Source organism: Nasonia vitripennis, chromosome 2 (genome assembly GCF_009193385.2).
Source record: "Nasonia vitripennis strain AsymCx chromosome 2, Nvit_psr_1.1, whole genome shotgun sequence".
Taxonomy (NCBI): Eukaryota; Metazoa; Arthropoda; class Insecta; order Hymenoptera; family Pteromalidae; genus Nasonia; species Nasonia vitripennis.
Window position 1 is genome coordinate 15856519 of NC_045758.1, and position 22262 is coordinate 15878780.

At 40.5% G+C, this 22262-nt stretch overlaps 5 protein-coding genes across 12 annotated transcripts; 3 read left to right on the plus strand and 2 right to left on the minus strand.

Moving 5' to 3' along the window:
- The first annotated feature begins 743 nt into the window (after positions 1-743).
- LOC103315410 (fas-associated death domain protein) lies at positions 744-4835 on the plus strand. Of its 3 annotated transcripts, XM_031923358.2 has the most exons (5): positions 2480-2731; positions 3081-3565; positions 3896-4069; positions 4146-4285; positions 4349-4819. In XM_031923358.2, exons 2-5 carry the CDS (start codon positions 3238-3240, stop codon positions 4463-4465), a joined length of 759 nt encoding a protein of 252 aa, XP_031779218.1. In that variant the 5' UTR covers positions 2480-2731; positions 3081-3237; the 3' UTR covers positions 4466-4819. The 3 variants fall into 3 exon arrangements, with proteins under 3 accessions (XP_032452610.1, XP_031779217.1, XP_031779218.1); XM_032596719.1 differs by lacking the exon at positions 2480-2731 and adding an exon at positions 744-857 and having other exon boundaries at positions 3081-4069; positions 4349-4835; XM_031923357.1 differs by having other exon boundaries at positions 2441-2731; positions 3081-4069; positions 4349-4835.
- LOC116416150 (eukaryotic translation initiation factor 4E-1A) lies at positions 4657-14495 on the minus strand. 5 transcript variants are annotated; one of them, XM_031923363.2, is made up of 4 exons: positions 14121-14495; positions 6277-6455; positions 5388-5705; positions 4657-5305 (listed from the first exon to the last, which is right to left on the minus strand). In XM_031923363.2, the coding sequence occupies exons 1-4, from the start codon at positions 14160-14162 to the stop codon at positions 5191-5193; spliced, it is 654 nt and encodes a 217-aa protein (XP_031779223.1). In that variant the 5' UTR covers positions 14163-14495; the 3' UTR covers positions 4657-5190. The 5 variants fall into 5 exon arrangements, with proteins under 5 accessions (XP_031779223.1, XP_031779221.1, XP_031779220.1 ...); XM_031923361.1 differs by lacking the exon at positions 14121-14495 and adding an exon at positions 12860-13031; XM_031923360.1 differs by lacking the exon at positions 14121-14495 and adding an exon at positions 9500-9662.
- On the plus strand, positions 9562-12501 carry LOC100680209. The gene is made up of 5 exons (XM_003425332.5): positions 9562-9758; positions 10066-10728; positions 10803-11305; positions 11402-12047; positions 12136-12501. The coding sequence occupies exons 1-5, from the start codon at positions 9729-9731 to the stop codon at positions 12190-12192; spliced, it is 1899 nt and encodes a 632-aa protein (XP_003425380.1). The 5' UTR covers positions 9562-9728; the 3' UTR covers positions 12193-12501.
- On the plus strand, positions 13203-15387 carry LOC100121590 (proliferating cell nuclear antigen). Its single transcript, XM_001605149.6, has 4 exons — positions 13203-13597; positions 13699-13864; positions 13952-14096; positions 14682-15387. Exons 1-4 carry the CDS (start codon positions 13377-13379, stop codon positions 14933-14935), a joined length of 786 nt encoding a protein of 261 aa, XP_001605199.1. The 5' UTR covers positions 13203-13376; the 3' UTR covers positions 14936-15387.
- Positions 15138-21534, minus strand: LOC100121610 (zinc finger protein 37 homolog). 2 transcript variants are annotated; one of them, XM_001605169.6, is made up of 6 exons: positions 21165-21534; positions 18021-18274; positions 17205-17828; positions 17008-17115; positions 16774-16938; positions 15138-16691 (listed from the first exon to the last, which is right to left on the minus strand). In XM_001605169.6, the coding sequence occupies exons 1-6, from the start codon at positions 21172-21174 to the stop codon at positions 16305-16307; spliced, it is 1548 nt and encodes a 515-aa protein (XP_001605219.2). In that variant the 5' UTR covers positions 21175-21534; the 3' UTR covers positions 15138-16304. The 2 variants fall into 2 exon arrangements, with proteins under 2 accessions (XP_001605219.2, XP_031779216.1); XM_031923356.2 differs by having other exon boundaries at positions 18009-18274; positions 21165-21533.
- Positions 21535-22262: the final 728 nt, after the last annotated feature.

The following is a 22262-nucleotide window of genomic DNA, read 5'->3' on the forward strand; positions in this document are numbered from 1 at the left end:
CCTCTCTGTGGCTGCCTCGCTCAGCAGCAGCGGCAGCAGGCTCCTCGGTCAGTCTCCCTCCCCTTATAGTCTCCTCGAGTGTGGCTCGCGCGGGCGCCTGCGAGAGGAGATCCGGAGTTCCGGAGGCGACGACGAGAGCGCGCGAGGATTCTCGGCCTCGTCCGTATGCCTGCAGCCGTCCACGTCCTCTTCCTTCCTCCCCGTCTCTCTCTCTCTCTCTCGCACTCACTGCTGTACTCACTGCTGTACTCAGTCTCACTGTACTGTCTCTCCGCGGCTGCGGCCGTGTGGGTCTGTGGATGCAGTCTCTTCTCTCCTTCACACGCAGAGACTAGACTACGGAGGAGCAGCAGCAGCAGCACCTTCTCCACGGCGCGCGCGCGTCCAGCATGTCTACGTATAGGTTGTCGTCGCTGCTCTCTGCGAGAGCGGAGAGCGTGTATCTGTGTGCCTGTAACTGTATGCGCGCGGCTCTGTGAGCAGTGAGCTGCATGCACGTATGTATGTATGTATCGCGGGCTGACCCGGAGAAAGAGAAACGAGTTTGTATAGGAGCGACTTTTCTCTCTTTCTCTCTCTCTCTCTCTCTCTCTCTCTCTCCCTCTCCCTCTCCTTCTCTCTCCGCCGCGCGCCGATGACCTAGTGCATCCTCTCCTGGGCTGTGGTCCCTCTTTTTAGCTCTCTCTCACTCTCTCTCTCTCTCTCTCACTTACTCTCAAACAGCGCGTGTTATATAGTCTTGCGTGCGCTGGAGCAGGAGACTAGAGACTTCAAACGGGAAGCAGAGGAGGATGTGTATCGCCGTTGAGCGCGCGCGCGCGCACATACACACAGGTGGAATTACTCGCGATATATAGGTATGTCGGTATGTGCATGTGTACAGGCTGCACACACTACACACTACGCAGGCATTTTTCCCTCTCTTATCCCTCCTTCTCTCTCTCTCTCTCTCTCTCTCTCTCTCTCTCTCTCTCGCACTCACTTGATAAAGCGAAGCGCTGCACCCCTGACGATGATGCCCTGCCCGCTACTCGCGATCACTCCCTCGTCCCTCCCTCACTCGCTTCTTTTTACTTAACGCGATATTCGCACGCATCCCGGGCGAGTGCAACCGCGAGCTATGAGTATAAGTATAGGAATGTGATATTATATTATTATGATATACGGCTAATCCACGTGTGCGGCTCCCGAGGAGATATTAAATATCGTGTAGTTGCACGTATGCTTAAGTATTTTTAGGTTTTAAAAAAATATATATATTTTTTTGCACGCCATGTTTTAAAAATTATCCCAAGCGCCACCCGGAGACTCGGAGAGGAGTTGATGGTCTCCGCCGCCGGGTTGCAGCAGCGGCGCTTGTGGCTATCTCGTCCTCTTGCGCGAATCCTCTCTCGTTATCTATATATCCGTCCTCTTCTTATAGGACGGAGATATATATGTATATATAGGTATGTGCGCGTGCAGTGTGACTGCGTGACGTCGTCTCGCTGGTCTCTCTTCTCTCCTCTAATTTCCGAGAAAAGAGAGGAATGAGGACTGCTATATAGAGCTATATACTTTTATATAGCGAATATACAGCTGCTGGAGGATGTGTCGCGCCGTCTGTGTGATCCGTTTTTTTCCCCTTCTGCATCTTATAAAAGCGGCAAAATTCGAACGGGTGTCACTTGTTGCTTTTTACCCCCGCTGCGTGTGCCGGCGATTCTTGTGCGGCTCATTGCTGTAGGATGGCAATGGACAGCCTCACAATTATTCGGCAAAGTTTATGTTGTTCTTTGAATCGCCAATTAAAATTATATGCTCGAAATGTTTGAATTAATTTGTCCGGATTACATCGCGAGATTAAAAAATTATCGAATTATTCATTATTATACTTTTTACTTTATTCAATTAAAAAAATGAATTCAAGTATAAAAATTTAAATGATGATAATGTTCAACGAACGAACCAATTTGCTATTAGTCACTAAGTAACAATGTAATTTTCGTCACAGTTATTCGGAAATGTATGACTAAACACTCCGAATGACGAGGGTAAATTCGTTCAGCAATCACAATTGTAATTTTGTTGTTGTTTTGATTATTAACCGACAATAATACGACTCTAAATAGCGCATTATACTTGTTCGCTAACGTGCGCGTGGTCTAAAGGAACTTTATCTGTCATTAAGTTAGAAAAAAAAGATTAAAAAAAAAAATACTTTTGTAATGATTCATGAAAATGCTTTGATCCAGCGCCTTGATGGTTTGTGCGTTTTAGTGATCAGTGACGATCTATAAGCTTGAAAACTGACATGCTTATATATTTAAAATGGTTACCCAGCAGTTGACTTATTAAAAATGCCAAGGCGAATCAATTTTTTTTTCTGATATCAATATTCAAGTAACAGAAAAAATGACTTCATCATATTATATAGTTACTAACACTTTGTCAAGCAATTATTGTAATTTGCACAACAGAATTAATTTTCAAGTTGGGTTTGTTACCTATTCTATGACAGATAAATTACTAGTAAGAAAATCGGAAAAGGTAAAAGAAACAGACCTTTCATCAGCACGTATAAGCGACATCTAGAAGACAAAGAACAGAATTACCGATATTGGACCAGTTATCCATGTCATGTGTTTATACTTGTTGCTGTTTCCAAGTTCTTAAAATGACATACTTTTATATTTTTCATAAAGCCACTAGTTTTGAACAATGTATTTCAGCTTAGAAACCAAGCGTACAAGTATGTTGTTCCTAAATTTGAAGTTATTATATAAAACCAAACGAAAATATTTGTCTCAAACATAAAAATATTGGGCTTTTTTCCATAATTTTTTGCTGAAAAATTTTAAAATATACTCATACTTATTTATACAGTATAAAAATAAGATTATAAATTAAATTGCATAATCACTTTGTGCTATTAAAATCTTTTTTTTTTATTTTGTTTAAAAAGTTTTTATTTTTTTGTATGAACATTCGCTTATTTTCTCATATTTTATAAACTACTGATGCTGCTATGTTATAGAAAAAAATACTACCTTATGTTTACATAAATACATAGTAATTCTTTGATACTACTATGTTTCAAGGTAACATGAGCATGATGGAATTCGAAACGAGAAAAAAGGAGGATACAAAGCAACATTTATAGATAGGGGAATCCCTTGTTTATATCCTAAAATTTTATGTATACTGATCTGAACCTGAACCAATTGGAGGAGCAATAACTATATCTATAGTGCCAAGATGACTGTAGACATGCAGAAATACACGGAGCTACTCCAAGATTTTAGTGCAATTTCGCAAGCTTACATTAATCAGGAGACTCTTGACAAGCTGAAAGCAAGATACAAAGAAACAATAAACTCTAAGAGAGTATTAGAAAATATAGTGAACATAGATAGTTTATTAAAAGTGTTGGAAAAACGTGGAGTTTTACAATACAATGAAATCAGTGTTTTACATCAGATAGCTGAGATTGTACAAAATTCATCTATTGATGATTTAATTGTAAATTATGAACACTGGTCGACTGAAAATTTTACGACCGAAATAAATGATTTATATAGTTGCGGTAAGTCATCCAATTTGATAATTATCAGCGAGCATAAAATTTCTAACCAATATAAGACTGAAAATCTATGTGAAATTCTTCCTGAAAATGTGCCAAATTTAGAGTCTGAAGATCAATGTAATGAAAGTTTACTATCAAAAGAGTCTAATGCAACTCTTAATGCACCAAAATATATAGACAATAAAAATATAATCAAATCAACATTCATTAAACAATGTTCAAAAAAATGCAAACAAAAAAAATATATTTTCATAATTATCATTATATTGTTACTTATTTTAACAATTGGTGTTATTGGAATTCTCGTCAAAATATCTTATCTATCAACAGCTATTGTGCCAGGGGTAGAACAACAGACAAACGCATCTTCAAATAAATTTGAACCTAAAATGCCTTTGTTCAGGCCCAATGTCAATCTAGAGTATTCAGCGAATCATTCTTCAGTTTATTCATCAACAACTCCAGTGTCTCATGCAGATCGTGAAAAAGAAATTCAAAGTTTAGGTAACATTTTACTGTATTATAAAGAAAATATAAATAGTTTTAAAGTATTAAAAACTTAATACGTCTTTACTTTCAGTTGTAAACAGAATAAGTAGAAAAATAGGTAGATATTGGGCAGATGTGAGTAGAAGATTAAATATTGAAGAAGCTTATATAGAGGATATAGAAAATAGGTACATTGAAGAAACTCATAGTCATGAAAAAATGTTTAAAGAGGTAAAGTTTTTACATAATTGAAATATTCCTAAATTTCAAATTATTAATTTTATTTGTTTTTAGGCACTTAAAATATATTTTTCTGAAAAAAACTCTAATTGGAAAAGAGATTTGATGACAGCCTTAGAATCCTCTAAACGAAAAGATTTAAAAGAAGAGGTTGAAAAAATGGTTTACTGATACAAAGGTTCAAAAACATTTTGAAACTACATATTTATCTGCTTAAATAAGTACCTGTCAATAAATGCATTGTTTGTTGCAGTTTGTATTGATGCATAAATATTTGTACATATTAGACTGCAAGTATTCTTTGCAAAAGAAATATTTGTATGATTGTATAGTTTTTATAAAACAAAAAATAACAACAGCTATTTATACAAAGAAGTATATTTATTCGCAGTACTTTCAAATATACCTTACATAGAAAACTGAATTACATAAGTTTTATGAAAATGGATGTTTAGTATATCTACTCAGTAATGTAGCATGCGAGTAACGATAGAATGAGCAGATTGCTGTTTTATTTGATATAATTAGCTATGAAAAAAAACTTAGAAAGTAAACTTAAACTCAAAACGGTTTCTGTAATCCATACCTGAAAGTGTTTATAATATAACAGCAACCTGCGTTCATTTCACAAAGCATACTCGAATATATCGTACATATAACATATTCGTACATCTTTTATATTAATCCATCATTTAGCAATTATATTTAATAACTCCAGTTTTTAAACTTTACTTGACACTTTTCAAACAGTTTAATTGGTAACGACAAAGGAAATTCCACTTGATTTCTGAATTTTATATCTGTCAGCATCTGATTCCAGCCAGTAAGTAGATCTCATTTGAAGATCCACAAAGAGAACAGTAAAATAAAGTTGTGATGACATTTACACTCTCACCTTAGACCACATAAGTGTTCTTGGTCATACTTCCCACCTTCACCATTGTATCTCTATGTACTTGATATCCGATAATCATTTTGGGTGTAATCCTTAGTCGTTCTTTTAATTTTCGTCTGAAAGTGATAAATCCAATTATTAGACAATTTTTATTTGGATACATCAACAGAAAAGTACTTCAGACAAATTTCTACATACCCAATTTCCATGACACTTGCTTGAGTGCCAGCATCACCTGTCCAAACTGCAATTTTGTCTGTTCTTGGCCTAATATTAACTACTGCTCCACATACGTCATTTGAATATTCATTAAATCCTTCACCAATCATACAGAGTAAAATTTCTAACCAAAAATTATCTAAATCAGTTGATCTTTGTTTCTTATCCAAGTTAATCAGCCATCTGCCTCCATTCTTGTTAGCATCATCTTCCCACATAGGTCGAATGCCTTGTTTAAACATACTGTAGTCACAGCCTTGTCTCAATTCCGAGGCTTGTTTTATGTGGTTGTAAAGACTGAAAAATAAATTCAATTAATGTTATAAGACATGATTTGAAAAGATGCAAATGTATGGATTTATATAAAAATACAAATTTGATTTAAGGTAATGAGTAGAACAGAAAGAACGTTTCAAAATGAAACTTATCAATGAGATCTAAATAGTTCAGTATAGAAATATTTCTGTATTAAAAAAAAAAATTTAATTTTGTTACACAATTCTTGCATAAAGTTTGGTCAAGCAGTTCAACGGTTTAAGTTAAATTTAGGAGTTCATTACGAAAGTTGCAAGATAACTGTAGAAATGTGTTCAAGTATGTAACAGAATTTATTAATGAATCTCTGATATAGGTTAGGTCTTTATCACCATATGTAATTTTCTGCACTTGAGGTCCAAAAGATTACACATTGGATAATTTGTCTGCCTATAGTTATTCATACGGAAATCAAAAGCTGCTAGAGAGTAATCAATGATTTTGCCGATGGAAGATTTTTTATATAGCCCTTGAATAAAAAGCACTATCAGTGCATATCTCTCCCATGGTGAATGGCCCAAACAGTAATTGAAAAAGTGAAAGGCAGTCGTACCTCCAGAAATCTTCTGCTGTGTCGAAGCTGGTGACTTCTCGCTGACTCTCCTCCCATGACTTATTTTTGTCCTGTTCATAATACCACAGGGTCCATGTGTTTTGTAATGGATGCTTGATCAAAAGCTCAGGTGGAAACTCTTCCAAATTGGTGGTCTCTTGCTCTTTTTTCTCAACTTCCTACAACAGCCAAAACAGACAATTCATCAGAATCCATCGACAATATGGCTCGAAAAGCAGTCGACTCCGAAAATCGTTGGATCGCCACATCGGCGCTTTTCATCCGTAATTTTACATAAGTCCCCGCATAAAACAAAAATAAACCCCCGAAGACCGAGCATGACTCTGAAAATGAAAAATCGGGGACATGTACCACTTGACAGACGATCGCAGACTCCATAGTCTGCACGGCCAGCATTTTTCTTCCGTCCCAGGAATTATCCCAAAGTTGCAAGGGCGAAGCAGCCAACGGAGCACACAGACACACAGTAGGAAGAGAAAGAGAGAGAGAGAGAGACAGAGAGCAAAAAACGTGTTCCAGATACTCGTCGCTCCTAAAAACTCGCAAGATATATCCTCTAGTGCGTTCGGCGCGCGTATATTCTTTTCGCGTGAGCTGACGCGTTGCTCTCGGAATAGACGTGACTGGTCCTCTAGCGTCCGCCTGTGAGGAGCCTTTTAAATATTTTCGAATGTGTGTACTGACGATAGCAGCGAGCTAACCACGAGAGGGTTATATACCCATTTGGAGGCAAGCGCCGTGCAGCGAGCAACTCCGCTATGCTGTACAGTCGTGTTCGCGAGAGAGAAACTATATATCGCGCCGGCCGTAGGTGGGAGTCGCGTAACTATCGCGTATGTATTATACTGGTGGAAGTATTTGACTGCGAGACTGCAGGCAGCTATTTTTTGATTTTCATTGATGAACTTGGAAGCATTTTGAATCTGTTATCTATCATTGCGATAAGTTTATATTGTTGCCTTTATCGTGGAAATAATAATGAATACCAAATCTTATATTTCTAATAAGTATATCGAAAATACTTAAGAACAATGTTGAGTTTATCAAATCTAGAATGCAAGTAAGATGTGCGCTGCCGAAAACAGTCTAATCGTGCTTTTATCTTCAGACTTCAGGGCATGATATATAATACAAAAGAAATCGTATATCTGTAAACAATTACCATATCTTAACTATTCTGATTAGTTCTTGACGATTGGAGTTTCCCCAAACTGTTTACAAACATAAAGCACTGACTGAAAGCACTTAGAAAAAAATGCAAGCTGTTCATGGCTATGATTCACGGTTCTAAATCAATGCAATGCAACAAAGCCATCAGCACTGCACCAAACTTGCATGACTCATAGCGTCCAGTTTAATTAACTCGTACACACATATACCCGAGTCCCTATAAATAGCCGAGCGCGCAACAACTCACCTAAAATTGGCGATATCGCGTAAGTAATAACTTTGTTTAAAATTTAAACTTACAAATCTATACTACGGTTGGCGTCGTGCGTAAATAATACTCCGCGTCAGCAGACGTAAAATACACGCGCACAGCGTTCGAGAACGCGCTGCAATCCGGCGTGGGGAAGCGAAAGACAGGGACAGAAAGAGCGAGAAACGTGAGAGAGAGAGAGAGTAGCGCATGCTGCCTGCTGCTATGCTGACCGCTGGTGTGTTCCCGAAACCGGATCGTCGCGGACAGACTGGGTCTGGGATTTTTCCTGGACCTGGGCATCGGCTACTCCTCGAACAGCTGGCCATGCTCGAGACTAGAACGATAAACCTACCTCGATTTCCTCCGTACTGTTTGTGGCCATTGCAAGGAGTCGTCCAGTTGACAAGATAGAAAAACTACACGCAAACTCGTGCGCCCGCACGAGACTTTTCCGTCACTGAGCCGTCCCCGTACCTACTCCTCTCGGTGGCCCCCTGCCCGCACTCTCGGGACATCTGCCGACGGCCCGTGAAATTCCTAACTCCACTTTTGCCCGTACGACCGTGTATATGCATTATATATATAGAATATAATGAGCACGGGCACTGTGCGCCATGCACCGTATAGGCTTTTCCGCAGGCGACTTTGAAATTGCGGAGCAAGATGTGACGGTGGGATTGACACGATAGTCAGTCAATTTTTCGTTTCATAAAATTGTGGGAGACCGTTGATTAAATTTATTCACTGTGTGGAGAAACTGATTTGATCTGCATCACAGCAAAGTATTCTAAAGCGAAACTTGATATTCGAAAGTTTCAATTAAGTATAAACAAATTGATCTCCTCGTCAAGTGGTGCGATGTATTTTAGTTTTGAGAACAAATAATGTCATTTAAAAAATAAACAAAATATCCAATCGATAAAAACAGACTTTTTATAGACGAATAAATAAATTTTCATGATTTTCCAGCCGAGTTCATGACCGTCATAATACGTAGATTTTCCCCTTACTTTCGTCCCTTTTCTATTCGTTCCAACTGATGATTCTCCTTTCTACATAATTTTCTTTCAGTCAAACAGATGAGACACGAATATTCTATTCTTTTCTAGGCTACGCCTACGATTTTCATGGAATTTTCCCAGCCACCTATTTAGGTATATATCTGCCTACACCGAGGAGGAAATAAAAAAATGAATGAAAATTTAAAGTGCTTACGCAAGCAGAATAACTGTTCGAAATTAAAGATTAATATTTTTAAGCGATCTTAATACATTTTTACAAGTAAATAGAATCAATTCTAATTAGTAGTAGAACATTTTTAAGAAAAGTTTTTGCAACGTTCACACAACGATTTGTGTTATTAAGGAATTTTCCGAATAAGTGTTGGTCAAAAAGTATACGTAAAACGTTAAAATAATTTCGCACAATCGTCACGAATAAATAATAAATAGTATACTGCAAATTTACCACTTAAAATTTTTGTTCAGTTTATAAAATATTATACGTATAATAATCAACAAAAGTTTTGTTAATTAATTAAACAAAAAATTCAATAATCATGAATATTTTATGCAAAAATATATGAACGATTATTCGGCAAGAAATATATTAATGATATACCTATGTTATAACCGGTCCCCGACACAAGTAAATTTGATATCTTCGCGTCGCGCAGTAGCCGAGTACCGGTGGCTTTGTGTACATATTTTATAACAAACAAGTTTGCGAAATGCGAAATAAAAGGACGACGTCGTGTCGGGGGTTGAATTTCAGACTCACGGAAACTACCGAGACGACACGAGACCGGCCCGAACCACGTTGGCATGCCTGCAGCGCGTCTTGGGTGGTGGTGGTGGTGGTGGTGGCGACAACGACTTTACCCCTATTGCGTTGTTGTTGTCCGCGCGTTCTCTTCATGTTGTCTTCGCAAATCTAATATTTACATATCGCTCGTGCAGTCGATTACTCTGAGGAAACACGAAAACCAAGCCGAGGAGCTGCGGCTCTCATGTTAAACTCCACCAGAATGAACCGATCGGTAAGTTTTTCCCTCCGAATTGCGCGTCCTTTAAATATCAGCGCGTGCACGGACTGTGACTTTATGCGGAGTTTTCCTTTAATTTTAGGTTAGTTTTCCGACGCGTCGGCCCTGTTTTTCAGCAGTGTTTTGTTTCGAAAATCGTGTTTTCCCTTTGCTACCCACTGCGCTAGTTCAACTGATAGCATTTTGTTTTTCACGCCGCGGCTTTTAAAAGCTGTGACTACATTCATTATACTCTGACAGCAGAGCCACGCGTCGAGATATAAACAAACAATGGAGGCTTACGGTTCTCTCGTGTTTTCAGATGGTCGAGGAGAACGGTGATGCCAAAAACTCATCTTACGTCAAGCAGGAGGCTGTCAGCTATGGATATGACACGTCGTATCTTAATTATTCAACCACAACATCAACTCCAACAACAATTAATCACCAGCAGCCCTTGCCTGGACAGCCCCCTTTGCCACCGATGCCACCACCCCAGGGAGCTGTACCACCACCTCCCAGTGTGTTTGGGCCTGTTCCGACTCAAGTCACTCAAATCCACAGTTGGCCACATGCTCCTGCTGCCTGGCAATGGATAACTCCGCAAGCGACCCCCTTACCCCCACAGTCCCCCAGAGACATTGCTGCAGCGGCTGTAGCGTATCAGCAGCAGAGGGATATGCCAATGAGAAATAATTATGTGAAAAGAGAGAGATTCAATCACAATCGAAACAATGTCTATCAGCAGAGGGGTAATTTTCACAGAAAGAACAGAAGACGCTATGACCAGCAGTCGCAAAACCACTTTGATCAGGCTTCATATTTTGGAGCAGCGTTGACAAACAGTCTTGGATTAGATTGGCAGAGAAACAACGAAGCTTTAATGGGCCACATGCCGTTACCTATGCAAAATCAACTACCTCACATGACAGCTGCAGTCGGTGGTGCCAGAAGACCAGAGGAGTCTACAGATCAAGATATCAAGGTACTTATTGTGAATCACAAAAATCTTTTTGTTTGCTAACTATTTTTGTCAACAATTTATTTCCATACTTGCAGGAAGAAGTTGTAATTAAAAAAAATAAACAGCGCAAACCAATGTCACAAAGTTACCCAAGCCGTCCTTGGAATCGGGATGATGCAGAAAGAGCACTCAATATAGAAAATGAATACAACAAAACAGTGAAAGCACAGAGTTTGATAATTAAATTTCCTGATCCAGACTTAAATAAAGACATAGTCAGAGAATTTCATCCAGGAATACAAAACATACATTTCCAAAGTCCAAGTGGACCCAGGTACTGCTTTATACAGATGGCAGAGAATATTGATATCGATCAAGCAATCAAAGAATTAGAGAAAATTCCATTTGGCGTTGGACACTTAAAAGTAGAACGAAAATCCTTAAGAGACGAAGATAATCCTACTCCTGAGGAAATCGATCCTTACACGTTGTACATAGGTAATTTGCCAGAATCGGTTAATGTAAATGAAGTAAAAAGTAAATTTCCTACAGCAGCAAGAGTTGATGTGGGATATGCTCAAAAAATGCGAAACACGCGGTAAGCATTCATTCAAGTTCACAAACAAAAATACAAATTTAAAAATTGTTTGAATATTTTCTAATCAATGAAAATAAACATTTTTCCTTCTTACAGATATGCTTTCATAAGATATAATAGTGTAGATGAATCTATAGCAGCATACAGGCAAGCACATGATTTAATGTGGGATACCAGAAGTATTATAGTTAGATTTAGGAGACAACGTGGCAATACCTGTCTTCCTGGTGAACCAAAATCAAATCCAAAGAAAAATAAAGATGACGTTTCTGCGAAGGTTGCATCAACTACTAATAATGAAAAAACAAATTCAGAGAAAACAGAAGACAAAGACAACAACCATATCGCAAATTTAAGTAATGACAGATTAGAAAAAGAGACAACAGATGTCAGAGATTCTGCAGAGAGTAGTAGTCCAGCAAAGGTTTCTGAATCATCAACAGCAGTTACCTGTTCTGTTACACCTACAAAAATACAAGATTCTAGTATAACAATAGAGTCAGAAAGTATTACACAAGATGATACCACACTTATAACAGAGATAAAAGAAGAACCAATAGATTATGATGAAGCCAATGAAATGTCTATGGAAGAAGATGATGATGATGACGATGAAGAGGAAATATATAATCAAGAACCAGAAGATGACGAAGATAGTGATTTCGATGACGATTTAAGTAGTTTGAAACCAATACTTGATGAAGATTGTAAAAAAGTATCCAAAGACGACATTCCATCAGATGTAAGTATACCAATATAAAGGAAAGAAACTTAATTCTTAATTATCAAATGACTTGTATATATTGTGTTTCTTTTTTCTTTTTTTTCAGCATCTGGACAGAATGTTCAATGATCTAGAAAATATTGCGGGTGATATTGAATTTTAATGTTATAGATAAGTCGAATTTTCTGCAACGGTCTTCTCCTTGATAAAACCAAATCTTACGACACTTAAGTTTACTATATTTTGTAAATAGTATTTGCAAATGTATTATATGAATGGTCATAAAAACTTCAATATTGTGAAATATCGACTAATGATAGTGAGTCTGTAGACGTTCAATCAACTTTTATAAAGTACTTTAAATTTTAAATGCAATGTATACTTATGTCTGCTCCATGCATACATTGAGAACATGTGTATATCTATCTCTAGATACTTATAATAGAAATTAAATTTTTTATTTTATATATTATTTGGCGTGTAATTTATTACATATAATTTTAAAACTATTTTTCTACCTGAAGCGCTTACAGAATTAATGCATTGTAAGATCTTTTGTATGGAAAAACGAATGACGAAGAATTTCACTGTTTTTTTGGTATATAACTATTTTGTATGCATATACATACAAGATTTGTTTGTTCACTTAGTTTTTATTACTACTTTTAATTATTTATATAAGATTATTATTATTTCTAATAGATTATGTGAATCTGCACACTTCTTTTATAAAAAAAAATCTCAAAACCCTGTAAGATTTGACGAATTGCACGCATAAATAACGCTATTAGAAATAAATGAAATCGCGAATTTTTTCTTTGTTCATTTACCTTGGCTCCGCGGCGTTTGTTTTGCTTTCGATCTCCCTTTTTCAGATGCATATTTAATCCTGCGTCAGCATCCAAGAGTCACTATTTATTAAGTACTCAAAGCAATCTTTCAAAAACTAACTTTACTACCTACTGCAATAAATACTTAGGTATCACCGCACACATCCAAGGGCCGCGATGCGATCTCGCCGACTGCCGAGAAAAACTAAGTAATAGACGATATGTCGCCGCGCAGATTCCTCGAAATTCGAATCTCTCCCCTGAACAAAAGATAAACATGGCCAAACTTCCCTCCGGCCGTACAATGCCATCTACTTCCTGCGAGGGGAACCATATATATCAGAACAGGTTCGTTCTTGCGCGCGAAACACGAGCGCGAGCGCGGGCTTTTCTCCCTCCAAACGACGCATTCGGCTGAAATCCCGGCGCATCGCACACTACTTGTTGCACGTTCTCTCGCAACTACTTGTCTCGGCGACGCTCTCTTTCGCACCGGCTCAACACAACAAAACAAACCATGTTCGAGGCACGACTAGCTCAGAGCGCGATCCTGAAGAAGGTCTTGGAGGCCGTAAAAGACCTCCTGACCGAGGCGACCTTCGAATGCTCTGATTCGGGCATCCAGGTTCAGGCCATGGACAATGCCCACGTTTCCCTCGTGTCGCTGAACCTCCGGAGCGACGGCTTCGACAAGTACAGATGCGACAGGAACCTCTCCATGGGCATGAACATCGGAACGTAAGTTTTTCCAGCCGGTAATGAGGTTATATACATGCCTTGGAAGTGTTTGTTAGTGTGAGTGAAATTTGTTAAACTTTGGGTTTCTGCTAATTTTTCAGGATGACAAAGATCCTAAGATGTGCCAGCTCCGAAGACACAGTCACCCTGAGGGCGGTGGATAGCCCTGACAACATTATCTTCATATTTGAGTCGCAGAACAAAGAAAAACTGGCTGAGTATGAGATGAAACTCATCAACATGGACCTGGAGCACCTTGGTATCCCAGTAAGTTATTGTTAACTAAAAATCATGACTACAAGCATCAAATATAATATTTTTGGGCATAAACTAAAGCTGTGTGCTCTATTTTAGGAAACCATGTACTCTTGCGTCGTAAAAATGCCCTCCCAGGAATTTGCCAGAATATGCAGGGATCTGAGCCAGTTTGGTGAAGCTATCACGATTGCATGCTCGAAAGAGGGAATCAAATTCTCAGCAGCTGGAGATTATGGCAATGGTGAGTAAATTTCAGTACACATACCTTGTTGCCTCCGTAAACAGCCAACTGTGTAAGTTGCAGCATTTTGAATGTAGACCTTTCAAGCTCAAAAGACGGTCTGAAACTGAACAGAATTTCTAGATTTCACAAAAGCCAGATGGCGTTCTATATGATTCCAGAGATCAAAAAAGTTGTTGACACTGTAGGGACTTCAGATATTCTGCTTGGGGTTTTGTGTATGCTTGACCTTGATGAGACTGTTGTGTATTTGTCTCAAACTGTATCAGTATCTATACTGATATAGCTTTTTCCTAACTTCAATCCTCTTTAAAATTTATGTCTTTTTTTTAATCGTCGATTTATTGTTGATACTATTACTTTAAACAAAATTAATAGTTGGAAAATTTTTTAATTTAGATTCTACTAATTTTTTTAAAGGCTGTATTAATGCTAGTAGATTAGCGATAAAACAAAAGATAAGATAAACTTTACTACGTTGTAAAATCAATTTATATTTTATTATCCAATACTTGGTGTGATAGAATTTATATTTTCAAATGGTGATAAAAAAGGCAATGTTTTAACGTATTTCTATTTTTACAGCTAATGTCAAATTGGCTCAGACTGCAGACTCAGACAAAGAAGAAGAAGCTGTCCTTATAGATATGCAGGAACCAGTCAAGCTTACTTTTGCTTGTCGCTACCTCAACTCCTTTGTAAAAGCCACACCACTTTGTGCCCAAGTCAAACTGTCCATGTCCAGTGACGTGCCTTTAGTATGTGAATATCAAATTGGAGAAATTGGTCACATTAGATATTACCTTGCGCCAAAGATCGATGATGAAGAAGAGAATTAAAAGTAAACTTAAACCATAACTTTAACGTTAACTTTCCTCCCATCACCAAAATGGCCGTTTTCTTTTGTATTTATTTATTCGAAAACCAAGCCTTGTGCTCTCATGTTAAATAGCAACCTGTTGTATGTAATTAACTTCATAAGTCACAATTTTAAAATTAAATAGGGTTTAGTCATAGAAATAAAAATCACACTTTTACAAGTAGTTCGAAGATAATATATTGAAATTTTACATTTAAAAGTCATTTGGCTTGTCACAGTATTAGCGCAATACAGAATTGACACTAACTTCGTAGTAGGATGACATAATTACGATTAATAAGTTAAAACGATGTACATTCTCACTGCATGATTGACTGTGACCATGATTTTGTTTTATACTTAAATATTTTTGATAGTATCGCATTTGTAATGTATAAGAACTCAATATATATTTTCAAAATTTTTGATAAATTTCGTATATACTTCATTCTTGCATCCTAGCCTAATCAAAGTTCAAAATTCCTTATAGAATAGTAATCGTCACGTATCTTTAGACTTAAATCCTAAATGTATAAGTTACTTTAATATAAAAATACATAATTAGCTTACGAACTGCGGGAATAAATGGGCTACCATGGATGGAATAGCCTAGAAGTATACAGTTAAATCTTACATATTTGGATCTCGAATAATCGCTAAGTAAATTTTTCATTGAGGAGTGTTTAATCTAAAAATTATTTTACACGCAAGTATTTACGTAAAGACTTATAGGTACTTTAAAATCACTCATCTTTGCTCAGTATCACACTCACATTCGACTCGCACATTCATCCGAGATAAATAGATTTTTGGTATTAGTACGTTCATCAAAGAAGCAACAAAATCAAATACTTTGGCAATATTTGTCAGACTCCTTGATTTTAAAGCCTTGGTATTGTTTGGTTCTTTTTCAAAGAATTGGTAACTCAAAATGGTGTCGTGAAAATTCTTGTCGAACTTAATAGAAAACTACTGTTTGATTTTTTATCGAATTTCATCGATATCAAAACGCTCTTTAAATAAATAATAAAAAAGTGAATAATTAACGTTTCGTCAACGTTATTGAAAATACAAACAATCGTGTATTGAAAATAAAAAAAAAACATGCGATGCAACCAAATCGTCTACATCAATACCTTGGCTTGTAATAAAAGCTTACAAATTTGATTCTACATATTTGAAAGCATCAGACCACTGATTCATTTTTACACTGCATCAATTGCCTCTATCACTGCCTTACGATTGAACTTCTCTTTCTTTCTTCAGTTTTGTTCATTCTCAAAGAAAAAATATATTACTCCAGTTGACTCTTAATCTCCGCGACTGGAGATTTTCATTTTCATTTTCTCTTAAGCATTTTTGTTTCCATTGCTCCCGTACAAGCTTGGATGCACAAACTTGTCGTGTAACGTTCGCAAGTGCCTCAGCAAATTGCTTTTGACGTTAAAGCCCTTTTTGCAGTAGGAACAGAGAAACGGCCTTTCGCCCGTGTGCGTCCTTTGATGAATGACCATTGACGCGTGGCTGGGAAATACCTTCTGGCAGATGTTGCACAACTTCTGGTGGCTGTGAACTCGCTTGGGTTTCGGTGGCGCCGAGTTATTCATCAAGGCTAGCTGTTCCTCTGTGTGTTCCGTCTGTATGTGGCGAACCCACTCCTGCGGCGTCGGGTACATGTTCCCGCACAGGTCGCACTTGAGCGGTGGAAAATCTTTGCCGTCGTCGTCCGAATCTCCCTGAAAAAAGTCGTGAACAATGTAGCTCTTGAGTATTTATTTATGTACCTATCGCTGGTGTTTACGCGCTTCTGATACACACCTTTCGTTTTCTTCTTCTATTTTCCGTCATGTCAGCGTGTGTGAACTCTATGTGACGAACCCAGTCGGAAGGTCTGTTGAAAGTTTGACTGCACATGTCGCACGTGAGGGGCGTGTACTCCTCTTCCTCCATGTCGCCATCCTCGTCCGCGCTGTGCACTATTTCCTAAAAATTAATGTTCGTTAGCATTGCCGTAGTGGGTATCACAATTTTCACTACATTCCCTACACATACCGGTTTGATGTCAATTTCGTGGTCTATAGTTAACGCGTCAGACGGATCGATGGTTTCCTCCCAATTGATTGGCTCCTCCTTCACCAGCATCTCCAAGTTCAGCTCGGTCTGCGAGAACAAACGTATACCAATCAAGAACCATTATCACCTCGGTCGTCAACGCGGGCAAAAAATCTCAATAAAAAAAGTCGACTAACGCTTTCGCCAACGTCGCTCTTCGACTTGGTGGACTCCGCGTCGCTGCTCGTGCTTTTTCGCTTTTTGCTGTTGGTCTCGACGTTCTCCTTATTCTTTCCCGCCTCGCAGCTGCTCTTGGCCGCCGCATCCTCCGAGCAGGACTTTCCACCGTCCGTCGTCGCGATCGACGCCTCGCTGCCTTCCTTGTCATCTTTGTCCACCGCTGAGTTCTTGTCCTTCTTATCGTACGACTTACTGAGCAGCGGCTGGCAGTTGTTCTGCTGCGACCCCGACGACGACGACGACGACTCCAGAAGCTGCTGCTGGGTTTGAATTAGGGGCTCGACGATCCTCTCGGAGGCCGGTTGTACGAGTTTGATCTTCTGGATCTGACCGCTGGCCGTGGAGCCGAGGGCCGGCTGCTCGCTGCGCTTGTCAGACCGGACGAGTTTTTGATTGTTCGACTGGATGTTTTCCTTCTTGCTGCCCGAGGACGAGTTAGAGCGCCAAAGACCGCGCACCCGCAGGATGTCGCCGGCCTTTAGCACACCCTCCAGCTGATCGTTCGTCACAGTTGTCTCGCCGCTGTACATGTACTGGATGAGAATTTTGAGCGTTCGGTAGCCGATTTCCGTTGGCAGGACCTGCAAGTTCATATTTTTATATAGCGTTATCGTCAGTGCAGAAGATTAATACGGAAACGTTAAATTTTTTAAAAAGTTGAAATATTTATCGATACACGATCGAGTCGTTTTTGTCGTACAAAGCTAGCTTCAAACGTCATAATCGTTCTTACTGCGTGACTTAAAAATTTGAAACAGAACTCTGTAACCTACAACGATGATGGGTGCATTCGTGTTGGCGCCAAAGTGACATGTCTGGAAAATGTGGCTGAGGTAGGACGAACAGGCGGCCAAAACAAATCGATGGGCCGCTACATGTCTCCCGCAAGATGTGGCCAGTAAAACATCAGCGAAGGACTCGGAGTGCAGCAGAGTCGCCACCGAGCTGTGAAGATGGGCTCCATAACTGTGCCACTTTAGCTGGAAGTTCTCCGAAGCGGGGATGCCGATTTTTTCCGTGACGATATCTGCAACAATGACCATTTCGGTTGGAGACTTTTTTCTAAAAAACGAACTATGAAAAACAAGTGAGACAATAAACGTTTAACGACGATCTCCAAATAGTAAATAATCCAATAATCTCCATACAAGTCATCCAAAGATAAACAAAGTTAGCGGTTCAGCAAGTTTATCCGAAAACAAAGTTTATCGTTTGAACGAAGCGAAAAAAGTCGTGGCAGTGTGTGTATAGCTAGATACACGCGCGAAAAAAGCGGGCTATAGAGAGCAGAGAGAACAAAAAGGACGAAATATCGAACTGATCGATAATAACGAAAGAAGAGGGAGTGCGCGACAACATCCCCTACATAACAACAGCAGGCCGGAGCCCATACACAGCAGCGCGCAACATCACCGCCACTGTACTATATGTACTATACACCAGTGTTAAGTGTAGCTAATGCGATTATACGGGAAAAGAATATGCGCGACGCGTACATTGATTATAAAAATCTCTTTATGTATGCACGTGCATAATATAACGCAAGCCATACTGCCTCTCAATTGTTGATCGTGCCTCTTTTTCTTGTGCAGATCAACTACTTACAATAACGATAAAAATAGTTCCTTTTTTTCGAATCAGTTCAAAACCGACAAAGCTGTTACACTACGGCCGCTCGTAGCAAAACTAATTAAAACGTCGGCGTCTGAGATCGCCGCCGGTAATTCGCTCGTATCCGCTTCGTCTAGTCCTTATGAAGATTTCGATCCTGCTGCTGCAGTCTCCCCCTTCCCCTCTCGCATCGTTTGACCGTTATCTTCTATATCTTATAGTTGCCGCATCATCGCATAATATTGACTGCTTATATTCGCGCTCTCCGATTAATCTCTCGCTCTCGCACCCCCGCGAAGTCTCGCCCGACGCGCGCATAATCCTGTGCCGCAACGCCTTTGTCGAGACTATTATAGAGCCGGCTTTTAATGAACTAGCGCAATTGTTGCTTGTCTTGGATTTCGGCGTTTCAGAAATACCGATTTTGAGTAGGAAGCAATTTGTTGATAGAATTAATCTAATCTTAGCTAACTTGAATGAGCAATACAGCCGTTTATTCATTTTATTGGAAATATTCTTTCTAAGAATAGCGCGAGTTAAAAAAGTGCCCTTTACATACTTGTATAGAACGTGTTTTATTTTAACACTGCGGTAATGTATGAATCGTCAATTACGTGCAATTTCAAAACTGGATCAATGCGCGATGTATAGTAGCGCCAAAGCTGACGACTAATTCAATAACGACCATACACATGCAACAATTATACAGTCGGTTGTCGACGCTCCCGCGTGCCGTTTGAGAATGAACTACACTATCGATTGAACGCGCGGAAATTACATAATTTCATTAGCCCAATCAACTAATTGCTGGTAAGACCTGTCGAGAATCCAAGCAGTAATTATCAGCAGAAAAGCCAGACACCCGCCAAAAATTAAAACCCCCGTCACGTCCCTCCGATGACTCACCCGCAACATCTAAACATCGCGACTATTGATTTCTCTCTCATACGCACGACAGCCCGTCCTCAGAATCTTCCCTCTCAACCCGTTAAGAAAGAAAAACAAAAAACAAATAAATAAAACGAAAACGCGGAATCTCGTAACAGAGAGGGGGGAGAGAGAGAGAGAGAGAGAGAGAGAGACGCGCGAACGAAGAGAAACAGCGCGACCCTCGTCGCGTACTCGGCGCCGACGCTGCAGTAGAGGCCGGTATACGCGGCTCTCAATCTAATTTACAAATATCGAACGAATGATTAGAGCAGACAACGCGCTGGCGCAGAGGGAAAATTTCAAATTCGCCGCACTCTACCACACTCTCCCTCGCGCAGCTCGCAGCTCGCAGCTCGCTGCGTGCTCCCTTCCACGCGCTCCGCAGCCGCCGCTACTTGATCGATAGCCCGCGCGATAAGGAGCGGGTGTACTCGTTCTGTATATGTATACGTACACCGTAATGCGTCGGCTCGTTTTTATTCGCGTTTTCGAAATTCGCGGCCAACGATATCCCGCGACGTCGTCGCGTGATTTCAGCTGATTCCCGGCAATATTCATCATTTATCGACGCAAACAAATAAAGTGACGTAAACACGTACGCGGGAGAGAGAGAGAGAGAGAGAGAGAGAGAGAGAGAGAGGAACAAAGGATGTATCGGGAGCGAGAGAGAAAGAGAGAAAACGCGCGCGAGCGCCGGCAGGACGATCAATCGTGAATTTCCTCGCTATTATCGACGTATTCGGCCGCCGACGGAGCAGCCACCCCAACACGGACGCGGACCAACACACGCGTCCGTTCTCTCTCTCTCTCTCTCTCTCTCTCTCTCTCTCTCTTTCTCTCACGCACACTCGCCGCTGCTTTATCTCGGATTTCTTACCCTCTCTCTCTCTCTCTCTCTCTCTGTCTTTCCTATATACAAACTCGCGTTGAACGAGCTGTAGAACGGGCCAGGCGACGGCGAGTTCGACTTGTTTATTTAAAACAACCAGCCGAGGTTAAGACGGCTGGGCCCGCGAGGGGTGAGTGGACGGCGAGCGGGAAAGATCCAATCCACGTTGCAGCTGCGGAGCTGTGGCAGCACACGAGGGTCGGCGTGTGTGTATTACACGTAGTGTGCGTTGTACATGTATAGCTACAGGAGGGAGTCGGGAGACTGCGGGCTTTCTTTGGCGCACTGGCAATCAATGATTTCGTGTAGATCTTTCGGGAAGCGGCGTAATACACGAAGCGTGTATATTATATATACATCAGCTCGCGTTTTAACGTGTATACATATAAGCACACTCGGGCGGACTATTTTATCGACGAAATATAACGCACGCAGCTCGAGGAAAATCAATATGATTTCACGAACGAGATCACGCGACGAGCCTTACCTGACGACATTGCTCCAGTTTGTTGACGCTCGCACGTCGAAGCGACGATCTTTATTTCTCCTCCAGCCTCCCCCGGCGATCTGCACTGTATACAGCCCTCACTCACTGCTTCTTTACCGAAACACACACTGCGGCAGCAACGACCACGACGACGATTTTGCAGGAAATCAACCGGTCAGCTCGCACACGCGCACTTCACCTTCGACGATGATACACAAACAATGCGGATTAAAAAAGCGAAACACCGACAGTACACAGAGAGCCGAGGCTGCAGCAGGACTATGCAATACGCGCGCGCGCGCGTCTCGCTGTGGTGTTTTGAAAGGCGGCTTCGCTCACTCTGCCTGGAGCGGCGCTCGCAACTGGCGCTGCTGCTGCGCATAGCTCGTCGCTCCGTCCTTCTCTCTCTCTCTCTCTCTCTCTCTCTCTCTCTCTCTCTCTCCCGAGCCGAGCCGCCTTTACCGCCGCTCTGCCGTCGCGCGCGACGGGGCAGATATGAGCATCGAACCGCGTAGGGGCCTAAAAATCGATATTTCGGTCTTTGCTCCATCCGCCCGTCCTTTTCGCGCTCTCTCCCCGCGTATATATGTATCGAGCGCGCGCTTTACCGTCTGCCGTTGTCGTTGTGTCGCAATACGTGTGTTCGAGAGACAGAGAGATGATGGCTATGCATTACAATGAAAACCGGCTGAAAACTACCGGATCACCTGAGCTTGACCTTTACTACTGATTCCCTTCGGAGGATTCATTTTTTCGCATTTTTCCCAAAAGCTCTACTTCTCAACGGAGCTACTGCGGAAAAATTGTCGTCCCCTTCCTCCATAGCTATCTTGAATCCTTCAAGCTCGGAAACTGCGAGCGAATCGCTAGAAAAAGAAAACGCAACTCATATAAACACAGGATAACTTACAAAAACATGAGGCGCTATGCCCCCCCCCCTCTCTAATATACTTTGCAGCGGCAGAGCCGCCCTCGCGCACACCAACACGTGCAGCCGCATACACACGTGCGCACACACGTGAGAGCGAAGCGCCCCTTCCCCGTTCATCATCGATTTTCCCGGCTACCAATCGCACGCATCCATTTATCGCATCGATC

Bases quoted from the DNA above. Each gene is read 5' to 3' on its own strand.
- LOC103315410 (XM_032596719.1), top strand. From the start codon at position 3,238: ATGACTGTAGACATGCAGAAATACACGGAGCTACTCCAAGATTTTAGT. The intron at 4,070-4,145 runs GTAACATTTTAC...CTTTACTTTCAG, and splicing joins AAAAGAAATTCAAAGTTTAG to TTGTAAACAGAATAAGTAGA. The intron at 4,286-4,348 runs GTAAAGTTTTTA...ATTTGTTTTTAG, and splicing joins ATGAAAAAATGTTTAAAGAG to GCACTTAAAATATATTTTTC.
- LOC116416150 (XM_031923360.1), bottom strand. From the start codon at position 9,637: ATGAAGAGAACGCGCGGACAACAACAACGCAATAGGGGTAAAGTCGTT. The intron at 6,456-9,499 runs GTGAGTCTGAAA...TGGCTGTTGTAG, and splicing joins GTGTCGTCTCGGTAGTTTCC to GAAGTTGAGAAAAAAGAGCA. The intron at 5,306-5,387 runs GTATGTAGAAAT...TATCACTTTCAG, and splicing joins GCAAGTGTCATGGAAATTGG to ACGAAAATTAAAAGAACGAC.
- LOC100680209 (XM_003425332.5), top strand. From the start codon at position 9,729: ATGTTAAACTCCACCAGAATGAACCGATCG. The intron at 10,729-10,802 runs GTACTTATTGTG...CCATACTTGCAG, and splicing joins CTACAGATCAAGATATCAAG to GAAGAAGTTGTAATTAAAAA. The intron at 11,306-11,401 runs GTAAGCATTCAT...TCCTTCTTACAG, and splicing joins CAAAAAATGCGAAACACGCG to ATATGCTTTCATAAGATATA.
- LOC100121590 (XM_001605149.6), top strand. From the start codon at position 13,377: ATGTTCGAGGCACGACTAGCTCAGAGCGCGATCCTGAAGAAGGTCTTG. The intron at 13,598-13,698 runs GTAAGTTTTTCC...CTAATTTTTCAG, and splicing joins ATGGGCATGAACATCGGAAC to GATGACAAAGATCCTAAGAT. The intron at 14,097-14,681 runs GTGAGTAAATTT...CTATTTTTACAG, and splicing joins AGCTGGAGATTATGGCAATG to CTAATGTCAAATTGGCTCAG.
- LOC100121610 (XM_031923356.2), bottom strand. The intron at 16,939-17,007 runs GTATGTGTAGGG...ATTAATTTTTAG, and splicing joins ACGAAATTGACATCAAACCG to GAAATAGTGCACAGCGCGGA. The intron at 16,692-16,773 runs GTGTGTATCAGA...GACTTTTTTCAG, and splicing joins ATAGAAGAAGAAAACGAAAG to GGAGATTCGGACGACGACGG.